The following is an 18910-nucleotide window of genomic DNA, read 5'->3' on the forward strand; positions in this document are numbered from 1 at the left end:
GCTTAATCAATGGTCACTTTTAGCAAAAGTTTGAAAAAGTACAGATTCTGAATTGCACAGTACAAAATTATTCTTATTGCTGCGTGCGTGCGTGGGTGCGTGCGTGCGTGCGTGTACTGCTGAGTGTGTTTTTACACTTTTGCTACATGTCATTGTTTTTTTGTTTGTTTGTTTGTTTGTTTGTTTGTTTGTTTGTTTGTTTCTACAAGTCATTGTTGTCTCATTAACAGCATCATGCCTCTTTAACTATCAGTAAAGCGTTTGTCCTGGTTACGCCGCTGAAAATCAAGTGCAGTAATACAAAACGTCCACCAGATGGCATTACGCGCCTTCTCTTTTGAAGACTGCTCCTTTGTTACGTTAGCGCACCTCTACCAAAGGTTTAAAAGACGACAAACAAAACAAGAAAACAAAGTAGTTCAATGATCAGTTGAGGTAAAAGGTACTGATGTACAATTGTAAATGTTTTGATCAAGTTTTCAGTTATAAACCTTTATTGAGCATTTATTTTGCCTGATGATTGTATTTACATTTACGACTTACATTGAAAATAAGTATCTGAATTTAGTATTCCTTACTTTTCCCAAATCATCTTGTGTAGACGTGTCTTACAAGGCAGAAAAAAAACAGCAGCAACACGAACGGACATCAAACAGGTAGCTTTGGATTCATTTCCTTAATTCTTATTTCACAAGCACAATATTAATTAGATTACTATATTTAGAATATAGTGTGTGTGTGGGGGGGCATATTGCAAAGAACATTTTTGCCCTGATTTCCACTTTAAATACTTTTAAAATGTACATTCAAACTTTCATTTATGTTGTTGAATGCGTATATACCGTTTAGCAGTATTTCTTGTACTTATACATAGAGTGGTGGTGAAATAAAATACATAATACAAAGTGAGTAAAATAAATAATACAAAGTAAATGAAAAACAACAAAAACTCAGAATATTTATTAATTATTATTATTTAAAAAAACGGCTGTTTTCCTAAGTTTTATTTTTCATTATTATTATTTCTATTGTTAAAAAAAAAAAAGAAATTTCTTTAGCCATTTTTTTGGAACAAGTAGCGTGAACAAACGATTCAAACCCTAACCCTAACGTCATCACGCGGTGATCGTGTGACGTAAACTTATCTTTAGTATCTTTGAACGCACTAGGGTGCGCGCCTCCCATAAACTCCCCGGAAGTGATCAATAAGCGACGCGCACAAGAGCGAGTCGCTGCGAGAGTCAACCACGCAGGTGAGCTCCTCTCGTATTTTCGTCACCTTGTCAGCAAAGAGAAAGCAACACACGCAAATGCAAAACAAACAAAGCATGTACGGGACCAGCAGGATTTAGTTGGACGGACACAGAAGCCGTTTTTCTTTTCTCCTGCTTTCCGTGAGCGGCCACGTGAGAAGGAAGTAAGTTGATGCGCTTATTTCCAATGTTTTGCGGCCCATTTCTGGATGTGTCGCTACTTTATCGTTTGCTTCACCACCCTTGCTCTCTCATCCGCGTTGGGTGACCTAATTAAGTAAGCATTGTGGTGTCAAGTGAGGTTTCCTGTCGGGTTGTTTGCTCAAGTCCTCAAATGAATGACTTGATTCGAACTTTTAAAAGAAGTGACTTGAATCCTGTTCCAGTAACAAGAGCCCCTCGCGTTGCTTTGTTTTATGGATGCCTCTAAAGCATTGTTGTCAAACGCCAGATCTCAGATTCAGCCTGGCTCAGCTCTTTTGCGTAAGCGCATCTTAATGTTCTTAGAGTTCCCCCCCCCCCCCCCCCCCCCTCCATTCATTTTTAGGAAAAAAAAAAAAAGTGCGCACATTTTCTTGACTTGGTACAGATATTACAAATCTTTTTTTGTCATCCAGCGTTTGAACACAAGGTGTATGAAATCATTTTCATATCAAGCAATTAATAACGGTAAATGTACTTCTAAAACACATTTTTCCCAATTCATCATTTTATTTATGCTGCCTTGCTTTTATATGTGTAAATGTCTCACCCATGCTGAATAAGCCATGTTGAAAATCCTAACTTCAAAAAGTTATTAAAAGATTTCAAGCATAATAGTAAAGGCAATTATGTGTAATTGCATTAAAGCCATATAACAATTCTGACATGTTCACAAATTTATACATAGCTCAGAAATATCACCTGCTTGCTGTTGTGTGCAAATGTATTCTAACATAAAGATACTTTTGCTGTATTGCAACAATTTATTGTAGCTCCCTCCAGTGCCGTTAACGGAAAAGTTAACATTCAGTGCAAAGACTGCTTGTAAAAGTCCACACAAAAAATAACGTTCTGCTGCCAAACGGGTCATCAGACCACTGTGAGTTGCTTATGCAGTGTGAGAAAAAGAACAAAACATTGTATTTATTGTAAACTACGAAGATGACACCTCTGTCAATCCAACAAGCAACAGTGGAAATCTGTTGTGGCCTGATAAGACTCAAGAGGCCTATTTGATGGCACCCTTAACTACAATTTGCTGTGTAACGGCCCCAACTTCCACATTTTTTTGCATTTATGCAATGACTTTGCCCAATTAAGCAAGGGGAAGCAAGTGTAGCACCTTTGGCGCACAGTCCAGTGTGAATGTTTACTTGTCTATGTGTGCCCTGCAATTGGCTGGAGACCAATCCAGGGTATGGATTTGGTTATTTCTTCCTCACAGAAAACCCAGGTACTAAACACACAGTCCACTGTTGGTTAAAAAAAAAAAAAAAAAAGAGAGCACAGGAGGTTGAAGAGCCTTGCCTGTCTTTCTCCCTTGGTAATAAACCTCGTGCTGGGCTGCAGCCAGCAGACGTCATGGCAAAGTGGGTCAAAGCAACAACTTTTAGGAATAACTGCATGGCTTCTCATACTCAAGCAGTCAAAATGCTGCTATAGAAGGGTTTATTCATCATTTGCAACTATATTTGGAAACATCACTTTTCATGGGGATGTGATCTTTGTATTTTTAGCATGGAACTAAAAAGAGGATGTTTGTATATTCCTCAGGAGTTAGAAATAGATGAAAAAGCCTGTGGTGATATTTTAGAAGTATTTTTAGCTTTAAAAAAAAAACAGCTGTCTTCCCACTTTAATTAATAGAGATAGGGCAAAGGTGGCCAGCATTTAGTTTTGTACTATGTAGAGACTGGTTTACTGTTCCAGACAGTCCAAAGTGCTTTGCAGCAAGGAAATCACGTGCATGTTTATGGGGAATTGTATGTTGAATCACAGATAGGGACAGATTGGGAAGGCGCCATAAAGGGAAACTGCCCTTGCCAGCATCCATGACGGGAAGGGTTGCAGAGCGTTTTCTTTCCAAACGTAGGTACACGAGGCACACATTTGTAATCACAGAATACATAAAAATGTATTCCACAAGGGCAATGAAATAGAGGCACCAAAGTCCTGTTCTGTAATCTTGTTTAATAGGTGAATCAGATATACTTTATGGATTTCCAAATTTAACACACCTCTTTTTATAACTACCATCTTTTTTTGTCAACTAAATTGAACAATAGTTGAACTAATCTGGTTCCCTTGACTTCTGTTTTGAAAACATACGAGTAAATTGGTGTATAAATTATGAAGTCTATAGTTAAAGAACATCTTGTTAGTTTCATTTCAAATCTATTGTTGTGGTCCTTCGAGCCATAAAGATAACAATTTTGAGGAAGACAAAAAATGGAGACATCACTGCATTACTCAATCATTTTAAAACTAAAAAAATTCTCATTTTGACATTTATGTTTTATTAAAATGACAGTTTTGTTGTATAAACTACTAAAAATTCCAGTTGAACCTTTGTTATCGAAAGCACGTATTGAAATGAAAACATTCTAAAACTTCCTCATAGTTTTACTCAAGTGCTGTAAATTTCTGTGATAACAGTTCTAACAGCCCTCTGAGGGAAACTGTAACTACAATAAGCAATTTGATACCTCTGTCTGAGCTGACTTTGGGGCAAGAAGCATGGCACACCCTGGACTGGTCCTCATCCAATCGCAAACTGAAATTCACAAGTTTCAGCACATAACAGATGGCAGGATTATTTGACTGCTTGTTGTGTTCCTGTAATGTCATAAAAGGCGGCAATGCAGCAGCGTAAATGCTCATTCAGCCTTCATGCAGTGAAATTGTGCCAATCCGGCGCAGGTGGAAGTCAGCGGGAGCAGCAGAGTTGAGGTTGTAGTACCTTCCGGAATCGTTGCCTTGGTTACTTGGCAGAAATATCACTTCATAACACGTACGGCAGGTTCGGCGTAGTGTAGATCAAGCCACCGACACGTCTCATTGTTTGACTGCAATATTGACTGTTAAGATTAGCAAGTGCTGCAAATAAACCACCTTAAGACAACAATGTGAAGGAAGGCATTGTTCAAAATCAGACTTTTTGCTCGTTGATTTGTAATCTATACCTACTACATACCCACTTGTTAATGGCACAATGTGATTATTTTAATGATCAACTCATGTCTTTTTTTAATGAATGAATTTGATTAAAAAAAAAAAAAATCCCATCCATTGATTCAAAAACATAATTTCATTTAAACTGAAAATGCAGCCACAAACTAATTATGATTCAGTTACTGGTTTGGTCATGTAAAATTTTCTTTTCCAAACTTAAAGCCGATACAATGTATCTTATTTTGTTGACCATAAAAAAAAAAAAAAACCCCTACTACAGAAATCCTAGAATAGTTTTTGATGGGAGGTTAAATATTTTAGGATGTGAGTCAATTTTAATCTAGGTCTCTAATTGACGAGTGATCCAAATAGTTGTTAATTGATTATTGTCCATAATCAATGAATTGTCACGCCTCTACTCTGATGTAAAGGCGTTTTAGATTTATAGTTTTATAGTTTCCAATCTCTCTTAATTTGTTAATTTTTCAATGTATTAATAGCAATGTAGAAAAATCTGCGATAATGTGGAAATTGTTACACACGTCGAGACTGAAACCAACAACAACTTGTCACCTGAGGCTATATGCAAGCATGACTCTAAAACACCGTCGTGAAGTTACCAAAACAACAACGTGGAGGAAGTTGTTAATGAGTCAGCCAACGTCCGCGGTGTTTAATCATCAGGCCTATCATTAGGAGCGCCGAGTGAATGGGGGACTTCCCATCACGCAGAAGCTGGGAAGACTTAGATGGAGCCTATAAAAATCAAGCAGCGACCAGCAACTAGGTCTTTTGATCATTAACGTCTGAAGGTAGGAAGGAAATCGTCCAAGCTAAAGTTGAATCTCTTTTTCAGAGTGGCGGCTCTCGTCCACCATGGCAAGCCAGGAACCCGTCAATCCTTCGCACGCGGCCTTTGACCGCTTCATCCAAGCGCAGGACTGCAAAGATGTCCAGCGGCATTTCAACGAGCTCTGCCAGCAGCTGGACATCAATCTGAAGGATTTCCGGAGCTTCTACAGCAAGCTGAAAGAAAGGCTCAACTACTGGCGGGCCAAAGCCTTGTGGGCTAAACTGGACAAGAGGGCGGCTCACCCGGACTACCAGCAAAGGAAAGCATGCACCAAAAACAAGGTATTGTCAAGATGAAATTACGCAATTCACCGTTCTGAAGCTACCCTGAGATAATTGTCACACATTGAAGACACTTGGGTACAATGAGCAAACCCCGCTGCTTCACAAATTAAAAAAAATCCACTAGTGTTCAAAGGTGGAACATTCTTCATTTTATTTTTTATGTAAGGCAGTTGAGAAAAAAATCACATTTGCCATGTTAAACTAGAGAATCCCCACAGAATGAGCCTACAGACTCTACTGATTATGGTGTTTTATTTTGAACAATATTTCCAAATGAATTATTTTCCTGACTGTGCAAGATCCCGTTGTTTGCGACCAGTTTTGAAAAGCTTAGGCTCATGGTTAAGATCTGGTTGGATTTTGAGTCTCCTGTGTTTGACCTGACTGTCTTGGTGTGTGCTTGTATTTCTTCCTCCTGTGCAGTGTCTGATCCTGGGCGCCGGGCCATGCGGGCTGAGGACGGCCATCGAACTGTCGCTACTTGGGGTTCAGGTGGTGGTGCTGGAGAAGCGAGATACTTTCTCCAGGAATAATGTTCTCCATCTGTGGCCCTTCACAATCTGTGACCTCCGCAGCCTCGGCGCCAAGAAGTTCTACGGAAAATTTTGCACCGGCTCGCTGGATCACATCAGTGAGTGATGGCTGACATGCATTAGTAGGGGACCCCGGGAATGGTTGCAATTGTTCCAATAAGGGACACGATAGGAACCACCAGATTCATTTATTTTTGCAAAGCCTGCTTTGTAATTAACTTATTCAAGGTTTATCATAATAATCTATATTTTACAACAAACTTACCTCGAGTAAATTGTAAGATTTATTAAAATTATAAATACCATCTACCGCTAAGTATGACTTGAATGCATCAAATTAGGGCGGTGCTCAAAATATTGATACCTAGATGCGCATCAATATGAATAAAAATGACACCATATTGATATTTTAGTTCTGAGTATCGATACTCCTCTCTGATGCTAGGAGACACAGCGGTGCCAGCGTCTCACAACAAACAATTGGCCACATAATCCAGACACATTGGAAGAACAAGAGTTGGAAGCAAAGCAAGTAACTGATCATCCAGCTCTACTTGCCAACCAAGCTTGTGCTACAAGCTGCTACCGCCCAAACATCTTCTCCACTTACGGACCAATCCATTGAAAAAGCCACAGTCTCTCCTGAAGACACCCTGACTTGGCTGAATTGAGCCCAATAGTTGTTCACCCTTTACAAAAAAAAAACAGACGCCAGAAACTCCCTTTCACAATAAGGAAGTGGAAACAAACGGCAGACACACCTGTCAGGCTGACAAGTTCCAAGAAGGTGAAATGGAAACTGAGCACCAAAGGTTTTGCTGTCGCTAGTGCACAGTGGCACCTTTAGGAGACTTGTGGTCTTATAAAGGTGCACACGCTGGTGTATTTTAATTCAAATATTCTGCTTGTTTATATTTCAAACAAGCATTTATTATCTGTAGTCTCTATTATGGCCTTTATTTCATTTTGTTCCATTTCACCCCTTGTATGTGAGATTACGTCATGCATTTTCTTTTTGTGTTGCACAGGCATTTCCTGTGCCATTTATTGTGTAAAACTAGTTTGCAGAACAGTTTGAACTCCCCAGGTCAAAAGAGCTCAAAGTTAGAGAGACAAATGTCAACACATTTATGGACATTTTTTAAGGATTTAAATTTAAAAAAATTTAAAAAAAAAAAAAAAAAAACGTGAGATGAGAACACATGATTTACACCCCCCCCTCTTCCCCTCCATCTTCTCTTGTTTTGCCATCAATGTCAAAAGTAAACAATACAATGCGAGCAAAACTACAAGCTGCGTCAATTGTGAATTTTAGTATATGCCACAGATTGCCCCAAAATGGACAGTGGGCCGCAAATGGCCCTGGGGCCGTAGTTTGGACACACCTGATCTGACTTAAGATGCTAAGACGGTAAAGATTGAATTCATCTTTTTGTGTTTTAGGTATTCGTCAGCTGCAGTTAATTCTTTTAAAAGTGTCACTTCTCCTTGGGGTGGAGGTTCACACCGGAGTGGAGTACCTGGGTCTGTGTGAGCCCTCAGGAGACAAAGGTACCATTGACACTTTTTTGGGGACACATTTCATACAGGATCTGCTGTGCTTGAGGCACTGCTGTTTTTTCTATTTGACAGGTTGGACGGCCAAAGTGCTGCCTGAGACTCATCCCGCTTCAACCTTCCAGTTTGATGTTTTTATTTCTGCCGGCGGAGGCAGGTTCGTCCCCGAGGGTGAGACGAACGACACGCTGCCGTAGCAAGGGGGGGGCTGCAATCTGACATTTTGCAAGGCCGTCATATCCTCGTTATCGTCATAACGCACGTTTGACGTATTCATTGCTTCAGTTCTGCTTGCTAGGTTTCAAACACAAGGAGTTGAGAGGCAAGCTAGCCATCGGCATCACGGTCAACTTCATCAACAGGAACACGACGGCCGAGGCCCAAGTGGCCGAGATTAGCGGCGTGGCCCGCATCTACAACCAGAGGTTCTTCCAGGACCTGCTGAACGAGACTGGTACGAGTCCACGTGAGCAGATGACAGTGCTGCGACAATTGTGGAAAAAATAATCAACGTGATTATTGTTAATTGTATTGACATCATTATTGATAGACACAATTATTCATTCATTTAAAAACTCAACTTTAATCATTAAGGCATCTTAACATTTAGCAAACTTAACATTGATAGGCACCCAAAATGGTCTCTGTGTTAAAATTATGAATATATCATTTTCTTTGACCATCAGATCTTTTCAGATGTAATCTCCAAATTAATGATAGATATAAAATTTGTCGGGTGTTTTTATGCCCTTTTATCATTGCAACCACTGGTTTTCCACTAAAGAAGTGAAATGTTTGAGGTTATTATATTTTGACTTTTTGTAGGTCAGGAATTCATTGAATCAATAACTTTTATGCAATTTCATTTTCGGATTATAATGTCACTAAACACAAAATGTTCCCCATTATTAAAGTGTTCTAATAATTTATACAATAACTTTTTTTTTTACTTTCACCGCAGATTTTTATATCAATTTTAATATTGCTGTAGATTAAAATAAATATTTTTCTTAACTGTTTTTATGCAATTTGTTAGGCGATTTTCAAACACCATAAAACCTGACAGCCACATTCTCTTGGTACATTTCTCTCTTTCACATTATTCCATCCTACTGTCCAGGTATTGATTTGGAGAACATCGTATATTACAAAGACGACACCCACTACTTTGTCATGACTGCCAAAAAGATGAGCTTGCTGAAGAAGGGCGTCATCAAGCAGGTGCGAACAACACGTCTTTGTCACAAAATGGAACCGTGATTTTTTCCGGAAGCCATCTGACACATGGCATACATCCTCTAACTTGTCATCCAGGACTTCAACGAAGCAGAGGATTTGCTGGCGCCGGCCAACATTGATCAGGAGGCGTTGTGCCGCTACGCCCGCGCCGCCGCCAACTTCTCCACAGGCGGCCGACTGCCCGAGTTGCAGTTTGCTCAGAACCACGCCCGCCAGCCGGACGTGGCCGTCTTTGACTTCACGTGCATGCAACGGGCCGAGAACGCCTCGCTCGTTAGGGAGCGCAGAGGCAGCAAGCTGTTGATGGCTCTCGTTGGAGATTGCCTGGTGGAGGTGGGTGCGCCTTTGCTCTCCTCAACTCACCTCAACTCACTTCTCGACAAACAGTGCTTTATATAAGCGCTGATTGCTTTTGTTGTGGCGCGTCTTTGTTTGTTGGATTTGAAGCAATCATTGCAGGGTGTTGCTCATCTTGCCTCTCAAGCTAAATCTGATGGGATCAACTCACAAAAACACTCTAATCTAATTAAAAGTGGGCCGGTGTTGATGTGTAGTTGCATCTAATTTGCATTGTCCTCGGCAGCCGTTCTGGCCTCTCGGGACCGGCGTCGCTCGGGGATTTCTGGCAGCTTTTGACACGGCGTGGATGGTGAAGAGTTGGGGTGCAGGGACGCCTCTTCTCAAAGTCCTCGCTGAGCGGTGAGTTGGAGGTCAAAGTGCACAAAACGTTATTGAATTTGTGATTAGATTACATCCAGGACCTTTTAATAAGACCTGTTAGCAACTTATTGGCCTGTCCATTGTCGTATGTAAGTTTTTGTAATGACAAAAGCTGATTGCTTTGACTCTACCACCCATTTCGAACGTCGCAACTTCTTGAATGTGTCATACACGTATTCTTCTGAATTTGGGACAAAGTTAGTGTTGCGTCACTGCAGATGCACTCTGTCACATTCCGTAAATCTCCTCTCTGCAATTTGTAGAGAAAGCATCTACCAGGCCCTGTCCCAGACCACACCAGAGAACACTAGCAAAAACTACGCCGCTTACAGCATCGACCCCAAAACGCGTTATGTCAGAGTCAACCTCACCTCCATCCAGACCAGCCAGGTCAGTCACATCATCTCTTTTCTGTTTTTTTCTTCTGAGATCACTTCCTTTCATCATAACTGAGGTGATAACCTGATGGAGAAAATAGTTGTTAAAAAAATATTCAAAATCTTAATGTAAATTATGAAATGAAAAAACTGCGGAATTGTTCTTTAGAGCTTTATAATGGGCTAGCAAGGTGCGGTGTATTATTAAAATGTAGCGTCATTTTGCCTTTCTTTAATCCATTAATTAGCTTTCTTTGGATATTTAAGTTTTCACAGAATGATCAGTTTCTCTGATTTTGCTTTAGAGTTCTGCTTTCTCATCCAGTTCTCTCTCTTTTTAGGTGCAGCACCTTTACGTCGTTGATAAATCCAATTCGTCACGCAAGAAACAGAATAACAGACTGTCATACACCCGTCAAGGTGGGCAGGCGTGGACCACGTTACTATAAAGATAATTTCACTTGAAATTCATTCAAAGGCTAATATATTGTCCTTTGTGGCTTCTAGATTCTTTCAGTGGCTTTGAGGAGTTGTTAAAATGGTGCCAGAAGAACACTGTAGGTTACAGAGATGTGGATGTGAAAGATTTTACCAACTCGTGGAGGTCCGGGCTGGCTTTATGCGCTTTGATCCACCACTTCCGACCTCAGCTCATGTGAGTCATTCACTGGAAACGGTGGAGTCGATAGTGAGCCTGAGCGTGCGTCTTCTTTTGCAGTGATATGAGGTCCTTGAAAGCGTCGGCTTGCATTCACAATCACCAAGTGGCCTTCAACATCTTGGAGAAGGAATTCGGCATCCCGCCTGTCATGTCGGCCGCTGACTTTGCCAACGACGGGCAAATAGACAGACTGTCCTTGGTGCTCTACCTCACGCAGATCAAAAATGCCTTCACTGTCCTCTCACCAGGTAAGCAATGATGGAAAAAAATGCCAAAAGGGTTCAGTGTCATTTATCAGTCTGTCTGTAGACACAATGGCAAAGTGTAAATTGAGTCATGTGCGGATCATCAGGTTTTTGACAGCTACCCAAGTATGCATCAATGTGTTCTTCTTCACAAAGCTATCATTTGAAATACTATCAACTCATTTTTATTTTTTAAATTGAGCAGACAGCTTAGGTGTATTTGCACAAAATGTCAGCTCCGTATCACCTAAGTAGAATTTAATTGGCGAAGAAATCGATGGTATAGATGTCACTAAGACACAATTTTATTGTAAGCCTTAAAGAAATTCAGGAAATGAACGCTTCCATTAAATAAGTCATATAAAAGCTGCTGCTTGAGCTCGCCAACATTTGTGGTAACAGCAGTGTCTCTTCTTGCGTAACACACTCATCAAAGGCTCAGACGCTTCCGTCCTCCCACTGAAATGTGCATCGTAGGGACACTGGCTCTTTAAGAGCTGATTACCCATAGTTCATTGAGCGCTAGTGTTCTGCAGCTGCTGCTGCTGCTGCTGCTTTCCTCCTCAGCGCAGCATTTGCCATGGAGCTTTTTTGTCAGGCTCTGATGGGATGAGTCTGTGCTGAACCAGGACTTTCCCCCCCCCACACACACACACTGCCCGCGGATGAATTTTCACAACGTGAACAGTGTGCGTGTCAAGTGTTCCAGCTGGGGTGCGCTGCTCACCCTCCCTTCTGTGATGCTGCGCTCAGGATGGGCTGATCATGCAGCGGGCAGAGCCGTCATTTACCGGTAACCTCGTCTTGAGTGCGGCCAGAGAGTTTTGATGTGAAGCGGTCCCAGCTGTTCGGGAGGACCACAGAGAGGCTGCAGTCGAGACGAGCTGGCTGTGTGTGACACGGTGACGAGAACGTTCACAGCCAGCAGAACGTTTAGTGCCGTGCCTCTGCGTAGAACGATGCTGTGCTGATGAACTGAGAGAATGCTTTGCTTCAATTCGATTCTGAATGTTGGGATTCATAATCAAGCTAATTTTGCACAAAAAAAAAAAAACATGCAGACAAAATGACATTTCTCACGGTTTCATCTGCATAGACAAAGTTTGTTGTGCTGATGAGCTGTCATGAGTGCAGTGCCGCAACATTTGAATGTGTTGTGAAACGTAATTCTTGCCTAACATGTTCCTGTTGTTCTTCTTCCTCTCTTTCAGCTCCAGAGCCCAAAGGCTTCTTGACGTCGTCCAAGCCTTTGACTCTCTCCCAGACGCACTCGGCTGTCTTTTTCCTCAGCAAGCTTAAGCATAACTCTCTGCAAAGACGCAAGGTACCCACCCGCACACCCACTTACCATCTTAAATTGATGAAATGTGACGGCCCGTCGCTTGTCTGGCGTCTTGACCCTGACTTCTTGATTATGACTCATGACTGCTGAGCAGTGAAAGCGCAAACATTTCAGGGCAATGTGTTTTTAATTATTCATTAGAATAGTGTGTCGAGTCATGAGAGTGGATTTCATCCGCAGGAGAAACTGGCAGCCGAGAAAGAGCAAACCGAAGAAAACAATACAAAGATGGGAGAAGAGGACTGTGTAAGTTTTTATTCACTAAACCACATATTTGAGAGCTTTCTGAACCAGAGAAGCTAATACAAACAGAATTATATTTTCACATGCCTAAATTTTGGGTATAACCTCACTGACCAAAAAAAACAACCGATGAGTATTATTTTTTTTTTAACAACCACAAGAATGTTTGCAAGAGCATCCATAGCTCTGCCATAATGATGTAATGCATTGGTAGCCAACTCAAGGCTTGTGGGCCATATCTGATACCTCCTGGTCATTTTTTTTGGGGGGCGTGCCATCAATTTTCCCTGATTTTTGTTCAAAAGAAGTTATCTAGCATAAAATTTGAAGAAGCAAAATGCAGGGGCAATCATGTGGAGCAAATTATTAAGGGGTTTCAAAGACTTACTTAAAAGAAAGGGTTTTCAATTATTAGCAATGGCTCTTTTTTGTTGTTTTTTTCTTGGGGGGGATTTTTTAATCGTTTTTTTTTTTATTGCTTATTGCAGCTGCATTCCTGTAGAGCCAGTCCGTCCTTGCACATTTTTGTTTGAACTTAAGTGAAAGATGAACCATTTGGTTTTCAGTATGTTTTCTGAATTGAAATTCTGGAAAATGTCACTAAACCATTTATTTATGGTATACCTTTTCTAAGTACAGTATTAACAGTCCATGATTTCACAATGAGAATTGGAACCTTGAGGCCAATTACAACTAAGTGCCCCTGTTAATAATAATAACTATAATGATTCTAATTCTCATTTTACATATAGGCACCTTTCAGGACACTTGGGATCCGTCACTCCACATCTCAGGCGGCACCCCTGAGCTCCCCTGATCTCAGTCCACCTCCAGCACTTGAGCCTGAGCCTGCTTGCATGTCGCAGGCCAACAGCGAGGCGTGCTACTTCTGCGGCGGCCGGGTCTATGTGCTGGAGCGCATCAGTGCAGAGGGCAAGTTCTTCCATCGTGGCTGCTTCATGTGCCACCGATGTGGCATCACGCTGCGACTCGGAGACTACGCCTTTCATCAGGACACAGGTACTTACTTTTTCGCAGCCTGAGTTAGGGTTGGGGCGAGGCGTTAGGGTTAGGTTAGTACCAGGGTTTTTGTGTTTGTGTTTAGGTCACATTAGCATACCGTATCGTTTAGCCTGTTGTTGCTCATTTATGTCTGTTCTTGGTGTTGGATTTTGTCGAATAAATTTCCCCCATAATGCGACTTATACTCCGGAGCGACTTATATATGTATTTTTTCACTTTATTGTGCATTTTATGGCTAATGTGATGTATATTCCGGAGCGACTTTTAGTCTGAAAAATACAGTAGTTATTTACTTGCTAGCCTGAAACAATAAGCTGAGTGCTTTACGTCTGCCTTTTGTTTGTTGTTGTTGTCTGTTGCTGCTTGATTTGCAGTGGCTTAAATAAAATAAAAGAAACAAAAATAAATTAAGACAACAGAATAGATACAAACTAGCTCGTTTGTAGGCACAAGACTGTGTGCCTGCTTATTTCATGCGTGTCATCCCCCTCAGGGAGATTTTACTGCGAGCTTCACGCTGAAGAGCTGGAAGACCCAGCCGGGATTTTGTCTCGTAAGGTGCGTCACACAACACATCAGATGCAAAGTGCTCTTGTTTTTCTTTCTGCTGCTTCCTATCCACACAATGCTTTTATTAGAATTTTGCTAGTCAGACGCAAACTGCATCGCCAGCTAATAGTTATCTTGTGTAATAACAACTAATTAGGAAAGGTTGCATTGATCTAGCTTATTTTGCCACATGAAAAACCTTTACATGTTTGCAAAAATCTTGATATTGCTGCATTTGCTTGAAAACTACACATAAAGAAAAGAGACCAGGTGAAGCCTTACCAACTTAATGCCGATAAGCTAGTGTTTTTCAGTGTTTCAACTTTTTAACCAATAAACTAAACACAAATGGTGCAGCACCAACATGTAGACAGACATTAAAACACTATACAGTGTTTTTTATTTTGCATTGTACACAGTCTGAAATATCTTTTCTATGTATTTTGTCCTCTTAGGACAGTATAGGAAATGAACAAAACAGCCTTTCCAGCGAAGGTTGCACGCCGTCCCCATCTGATGACGATGACGAGCCCACGCTAAGATCGCTACCTTCTGTCAAAGAAGGAACCACAAACGATGCCGAGTGGCGAGTTGATCAGACAGACAGACAGACCCCAATCCCCAAGCCCCGTCTCTCTCGGCAGACCAGCCCCCAGCCCTCTCCTCCCGTGGTGAAGCCTCGCGCGATGCTTCCCGCAAGTCCGAAAAACATTCCGCCTCCGAATGCCGTGCGAGAGACACCCAAGGTCGTTCTCGACTCGCGGCCCAAGCAGTCGCTCCGCAAACTTAAGTTGAGCGATGAGGAGAAGGATCACCTGGTCAACCTCCTGACCTTCACCGCCGACTCGGACTCAGAGACCCCCGGTGGCTCTTCGTCCTGCTCCTCGTCCTCGGCGACGGTGCGAGGCACAAGTCCTCCCAAGGAGGAGGACGGACCAGAGGAGGAGGGCTACTGGAGCGGCAGTACGGCCAGTCACTTTCGCGAAAAGAGGAACAGACGCTGCTTCCGGAGGAAAGAGATGCCCGCCGGGCAACCCAGAGTACGATCCAAGTTCTCCCCTTGGAATCTTTCCTCGCCCAGGATCGGCAGAGACACACGACTCAGCGTTCATCAGCCTGGGAAAGTGGGTGAGTAAAGGTTGTTTACGACCAATTGCTTCATTGAACAAACGGCAACAAATGGTGTCCAAAAATCATGCCTGTCCCTCACGTGCTTGCTGATTACTTGAATGACTTTTGGGGTAAACGGTAAAATAATTTCTTCAAAAAATATTCGATAGCCACCACCCCTAAAAATGCTAGGTTGCGATTTGATTCGATGTTGATTTAAATGCTTTGATGTTAATTCAGAAATCATTCAAGAAATTAAAACACACAAAATAATTTGTGTTTTATTCATTTCAATTTTCAAATGGGCAAAAAAGTTGCACAATAATAACTCATTAATGCATATGGAGTACAAACGTAATAATAAACAATTCTGTATAAACTAAAAAATAGATACTTTTGGAGGGAAAAAAGTAAAAATGGATGGAACGCTGTAGGCTGGCAAGCAAACTTGTTTCTGGTTCTTATGTCTCCACAGAAACAACCTTTAGACACATTCACGGGGACTCCGAAGAAGGTGTTGACGGAGATGAAGACGATGACGATGATATGTTGGACCAGGACGAGATCGACTTATTGGACGAGAAGGCAAGCAGAAATTTTGAATTGCCGAGCTCGACGCAGCGCCGTGCACTCACCGTGATGACTTTGCAGTTTCGGATGTTACCGGTCAACCCGGTGGAGGCGGAGAGGTTGGAAGTGATAAAGATGAGGACGCTGGAGCGGCGAGCCAAGATGAGCGAGTTACAAAGACTCCGACAAGCACAGGTGTGTATGACACCTGTCTGTCATGTTCTAGTTTGTTTTGTTTTGCCCATTCAAAAATAGTTCTAGTCTTGTTTTTTTTGGCTTTATAGTTTGAGGTGTCACAAAAGCAAAATGTATTGGTCCCAAAGTCACAGTTCTAATTTTTGGGTTGTTTTTTTTGTTTGTTTTGTTTTTCACAAAAAGCAAATTTTTCTTCACTTTTTGGTCAGTAGTTGGTGGGTTTTTCTTTTTTTGGTGACCAGCCAATGTTGGACTTGATGATTAATGAAAGGAAAGATATTTTTAAAAGAAGTTAGATTGGGAGCTTTTGTTGTTGTAGAACACAATATCGTGTGCATTTTGAAGGCTCAGACAAAATGTGCTAAAACAGCTGGCAACGAGGTGAACTACTTTTATTTAACTTTTACTGTACAGTGCATTTTTATAATCATTATTGTCCTTTATTTTTCTAGCATATTGTCACAATACGTCTCCCTCCCCCCCCTTTTTGTTGGTAGTCAATCCAGAGAAGGCTGGAAGAGATTGAGGTGACCTTCCGGGATTTGGAGGAGAAGGGCGTGGCTCTTGAACAAAGTATAAGAGGAGAACCCCGTAAGAACCCATTTTGTTTTCATTGTTATGCATTTTCGAGACACTAAAGTATATTTCCACCTATTGCTGGTGGACGTGACTCCCTCAATGATGGCTGATGATTGTAGTTTTCATGCAGTTGCTGTGATTCTCAACTGAATGTTTTCGCCCTGGGACTCAAATGTTGCGGCCTAGTTTTACAAAAGCAAAAAACAGTAAAGACAATGCATTCTTCCCAAAAAGCTTCAAATGAGACCAGTCTGCTGTGGATTTCACAGCCAATATTCAGTTGTGCTCCCAGTTACTCATTAGATTGAATATTCATGCTGTTAATAACCTCAATCAGCATGTCATCTTTATTGACTTATCCAAAATTCTGCTTTTACACTTGTAGAGATCGATAGTTCCCCCGACATGATCGAGCAATGGATGCAGCTGGTCCACGAGAAGAACGCCTTGGTCTCAGAGGAGTCTGACCTCATGGTGGCGTAAGTGTGCATTTTAGCCCATGGCTGTAGTTGTTCTCCCACACAGACTCAGACCACAGTCATTGTGTAGGAACATTTTTAAGAAATATGGAATAGTCTGACGTTTGTGGACAAAAAAAGAAAGACTCGCCTCCTTTGCTAAGTGCTAGTGTTTTGTTTTTTGATTTTTTTATTGTATGAGGAGTCATTTGCTGAATGTGTTAAGTGCCTTCACATGATTTCTGTAGCCTTATTAGCACTACCGTCAGTCAATGACATTAAAGTGACTTGACTTAACTGGATCATGCCTGGAGTGGGGAGCATTCCATATGCAATGTTGCTTTTTATCACAGATCGCGACAATTGGAGCTTGAAGACAAACAGAGCATGCTGGAATTGGAGCTCAGGAAATACATGGATATGAGCGGTGGGTGTATACATTGATGATTTATTTAGATCTGCAAACGGTGTCAAACTCAAGGCATGCGGACTTGATATGTGATGTCATCATTTATTGTTGATTATATCAAGCTTGCCAAAAAAATTCTGTGACTTCCGACTGAAACTATATACCGGTGATTTATGACTCGTCTATTGGCTTCCTTCCGTGTGTCAGACAAGACAGCCGAGCAGCAGGCGGAGGAGGATCGCGTCCTGCAGCAGATGATCGAGGTGGTGGACATGCGAGACTCGCTGGTGTCCTTCCTGGAGGAAAAAAGGCTGAAGGAAATCCAAGAGGAGCGGGAGGTTCTCTCAGTCATGGAGGCCAAACGCCATTCCAAGACGGGAGCTCAGGTTCACTGACGGCAACAAAAAGAAGAAGGGAAAAAAAAAAACTCTTTGGGCGTGCTCACACTTGAAACACAAATGCTGCAAAGCCAAAGACAATGACGAGCTGAATGAAGCAGCTTCCATCCACACCATGGGGAGACATCAGATGGGAGATGATGGTGTTGATGATGCAGAAATGGCGGATAATCATCGCCCAGCGAGGGACCTGACCTGGATTTGTCTGGTAAACAGGCTGTCTCGACAAAGCAGCATGAAATGACAGCCTTGCAGATGAAAGATGTTGAGCCGGATGGAGGCTTTGAAAAGGTTTACATTGCTTCTTGTTCACTCATTGAGTGAGAAATAATCCACACGCTCTCTTTGGTACTTCTCAATCTAGTCAATAAAGCTTATGGTACGGTGGACCTCAAAGATTTTGCAGTCAGCCGATCGGATTTATTCTCTCGCTATTACATAGCAATGCCGATCGGGCAGATGTTTTACCCAAGTCCGTGTGAGTTTACGTTTTGCTTGAAACAATCAACTCATTCAGGACTGACTTCTGGTTCACCATTCCCAGAATTCCCTTGTTTACATATACGTAGTCACCTGCACACAATTCTCAAGAGATTGAAACCATTCTAACCAGAGAAAGGTTCTAGCTTGATTATAAACAGGAATAAAGCAACGGCAATGAACAATTTCTATTGAAGAAGCAGACAATTCAAATAGAGTGTTGCATTGCAAACAAAAAATATAGTAATACCTCAATAGCAGCATATTGAAATAATCAGTTTTTTTTTCCAGTGTGTATGCTTACTTATGTTAAGGCTGTTTATTAATCCCAAATCAAATGTTAATAATGTTGGACTTCCTTGAAGCAAAATCGTCTGAGTTCCATGTATGACCCGAATTTGTTCCATCCCCAACTGTGTGCTTGATGACCACTTCGGAGTGACTCCACAAGGGGGCGCAAAATGTCCATTCAAATGTATTGTCGTCTTGCCTGTCAAGTATATTTTGAGCGCTCACCTTTTTCCACTTGCAAAGAAGGACCGTGACTTGGGGACGTGGCTTCACTCAATTTATTTCGTCAGGTGAAAAACCTACAAAGCATGAAATTACAAACAATAATAACTGATGAGTCTTCGATCATTAAATCATACACTTAAAAAGGATTTAAGGATTTAAAAGG

The 18910-nt window shown here is 41.6% G+C and overlaps 1 protein-coding gene across 2 annotated transcripts; it reads left to right on the plus strand.

Moving 5' to 3' along the window:
• Nucleotides 1-903: 903 nt before the first annotated feature.
• Nucleotides 904-18147, plus strand: mical1 (microtubule associated monooxygenase, calponin and LIM domain containing 1). Of its 2 annotated transcripts, none has more exons than XM_085909542.1 (24): nucleotides 904-1253; nucleotides 5263-5540; nucleotides 5967-6174; nucleotides 7520-7627; nucleotides 7709-7804; nucleotides 7932-8087; nucleotides 8754-8854; nucleotides 8948-9205; nucleotides 9456-9571; nucleotides 9856-9982; nucleotides 10311-10389; nucleotides 10477-10624; nucleotides 10688-10878; nucleotides 12087-12199; nucleotides 12398-12463; nucleotides 13213-13480; nucleotides 13977-14041; nucleotides 14488-15160; nucleotides 15618-15727; nucleotides 15794-15907; nucleotides 16405-16498; nucleotides 16872-16965; nucleotides 17298-17371; nucleotides 17561-18147. In XM_085909542.1, exons 2-24 carry the CDS (start codon nucleotides 5283-5285, stop codon nucleotides 17746-17748), a joined length of 3705 nt encoding a protein of 1234 aa, XP_085765668.1. In that variant the 5' UTR covers nucleotides 904-1253; nucleotides 5263-5282; the 3' UTR covers nucleotides 17749-18147. The 2 variants fall into 2 exon arrangements, with proteins under 2 accessions (XP_085765668.1, XP_085765579.1); XM_085909453.1 differs by having other exon boundaries at nucleotides 905-1417.
• Nucleotides 18148-18910: the final 763 nt, after the last annotated feature.

This window comes from Syngnathus leptorhynchus, chromosome 1 (genome assembly GCF_054491065.1).
Source record: "Syngnathus leptorhynchus isolate UIUO chromosome 1, UIUO_Slep, whole genome shotgun sequence".
NCBI classification, from domain to species: Eukaryota; Metazoa; Chordata; class Actinopteri; order Syngnathiformes; family Syngnathidae; genus Syngnathus; species Syngnathus leptorhynchus.

Excerpts from the sequence above, each read along its gene's own strand:
- mical1 (XM_085909542.1), top strand. The coding sequence starts at position 5,283 with ATGGCAAGCCAGGAACCCGTCAATCCTTCGCACGCGGCCTTTGACCGC. Across the intron at positions 8,088-8,753 it reads GGACCTGCTGAACGAGACTG|GTATTGATTTGGAGAACATC; the intron begins GTACGAGTCCAC and ends CCTACTGTCCAG. Across the intron at positions 16,499-16,871 it reads AAGTATAAGAGGAGAACCCC|AGATCGATAGTTCCCCCGAC; the intron begins GTAAGAACCCAT and ends TTACACTTGTAG.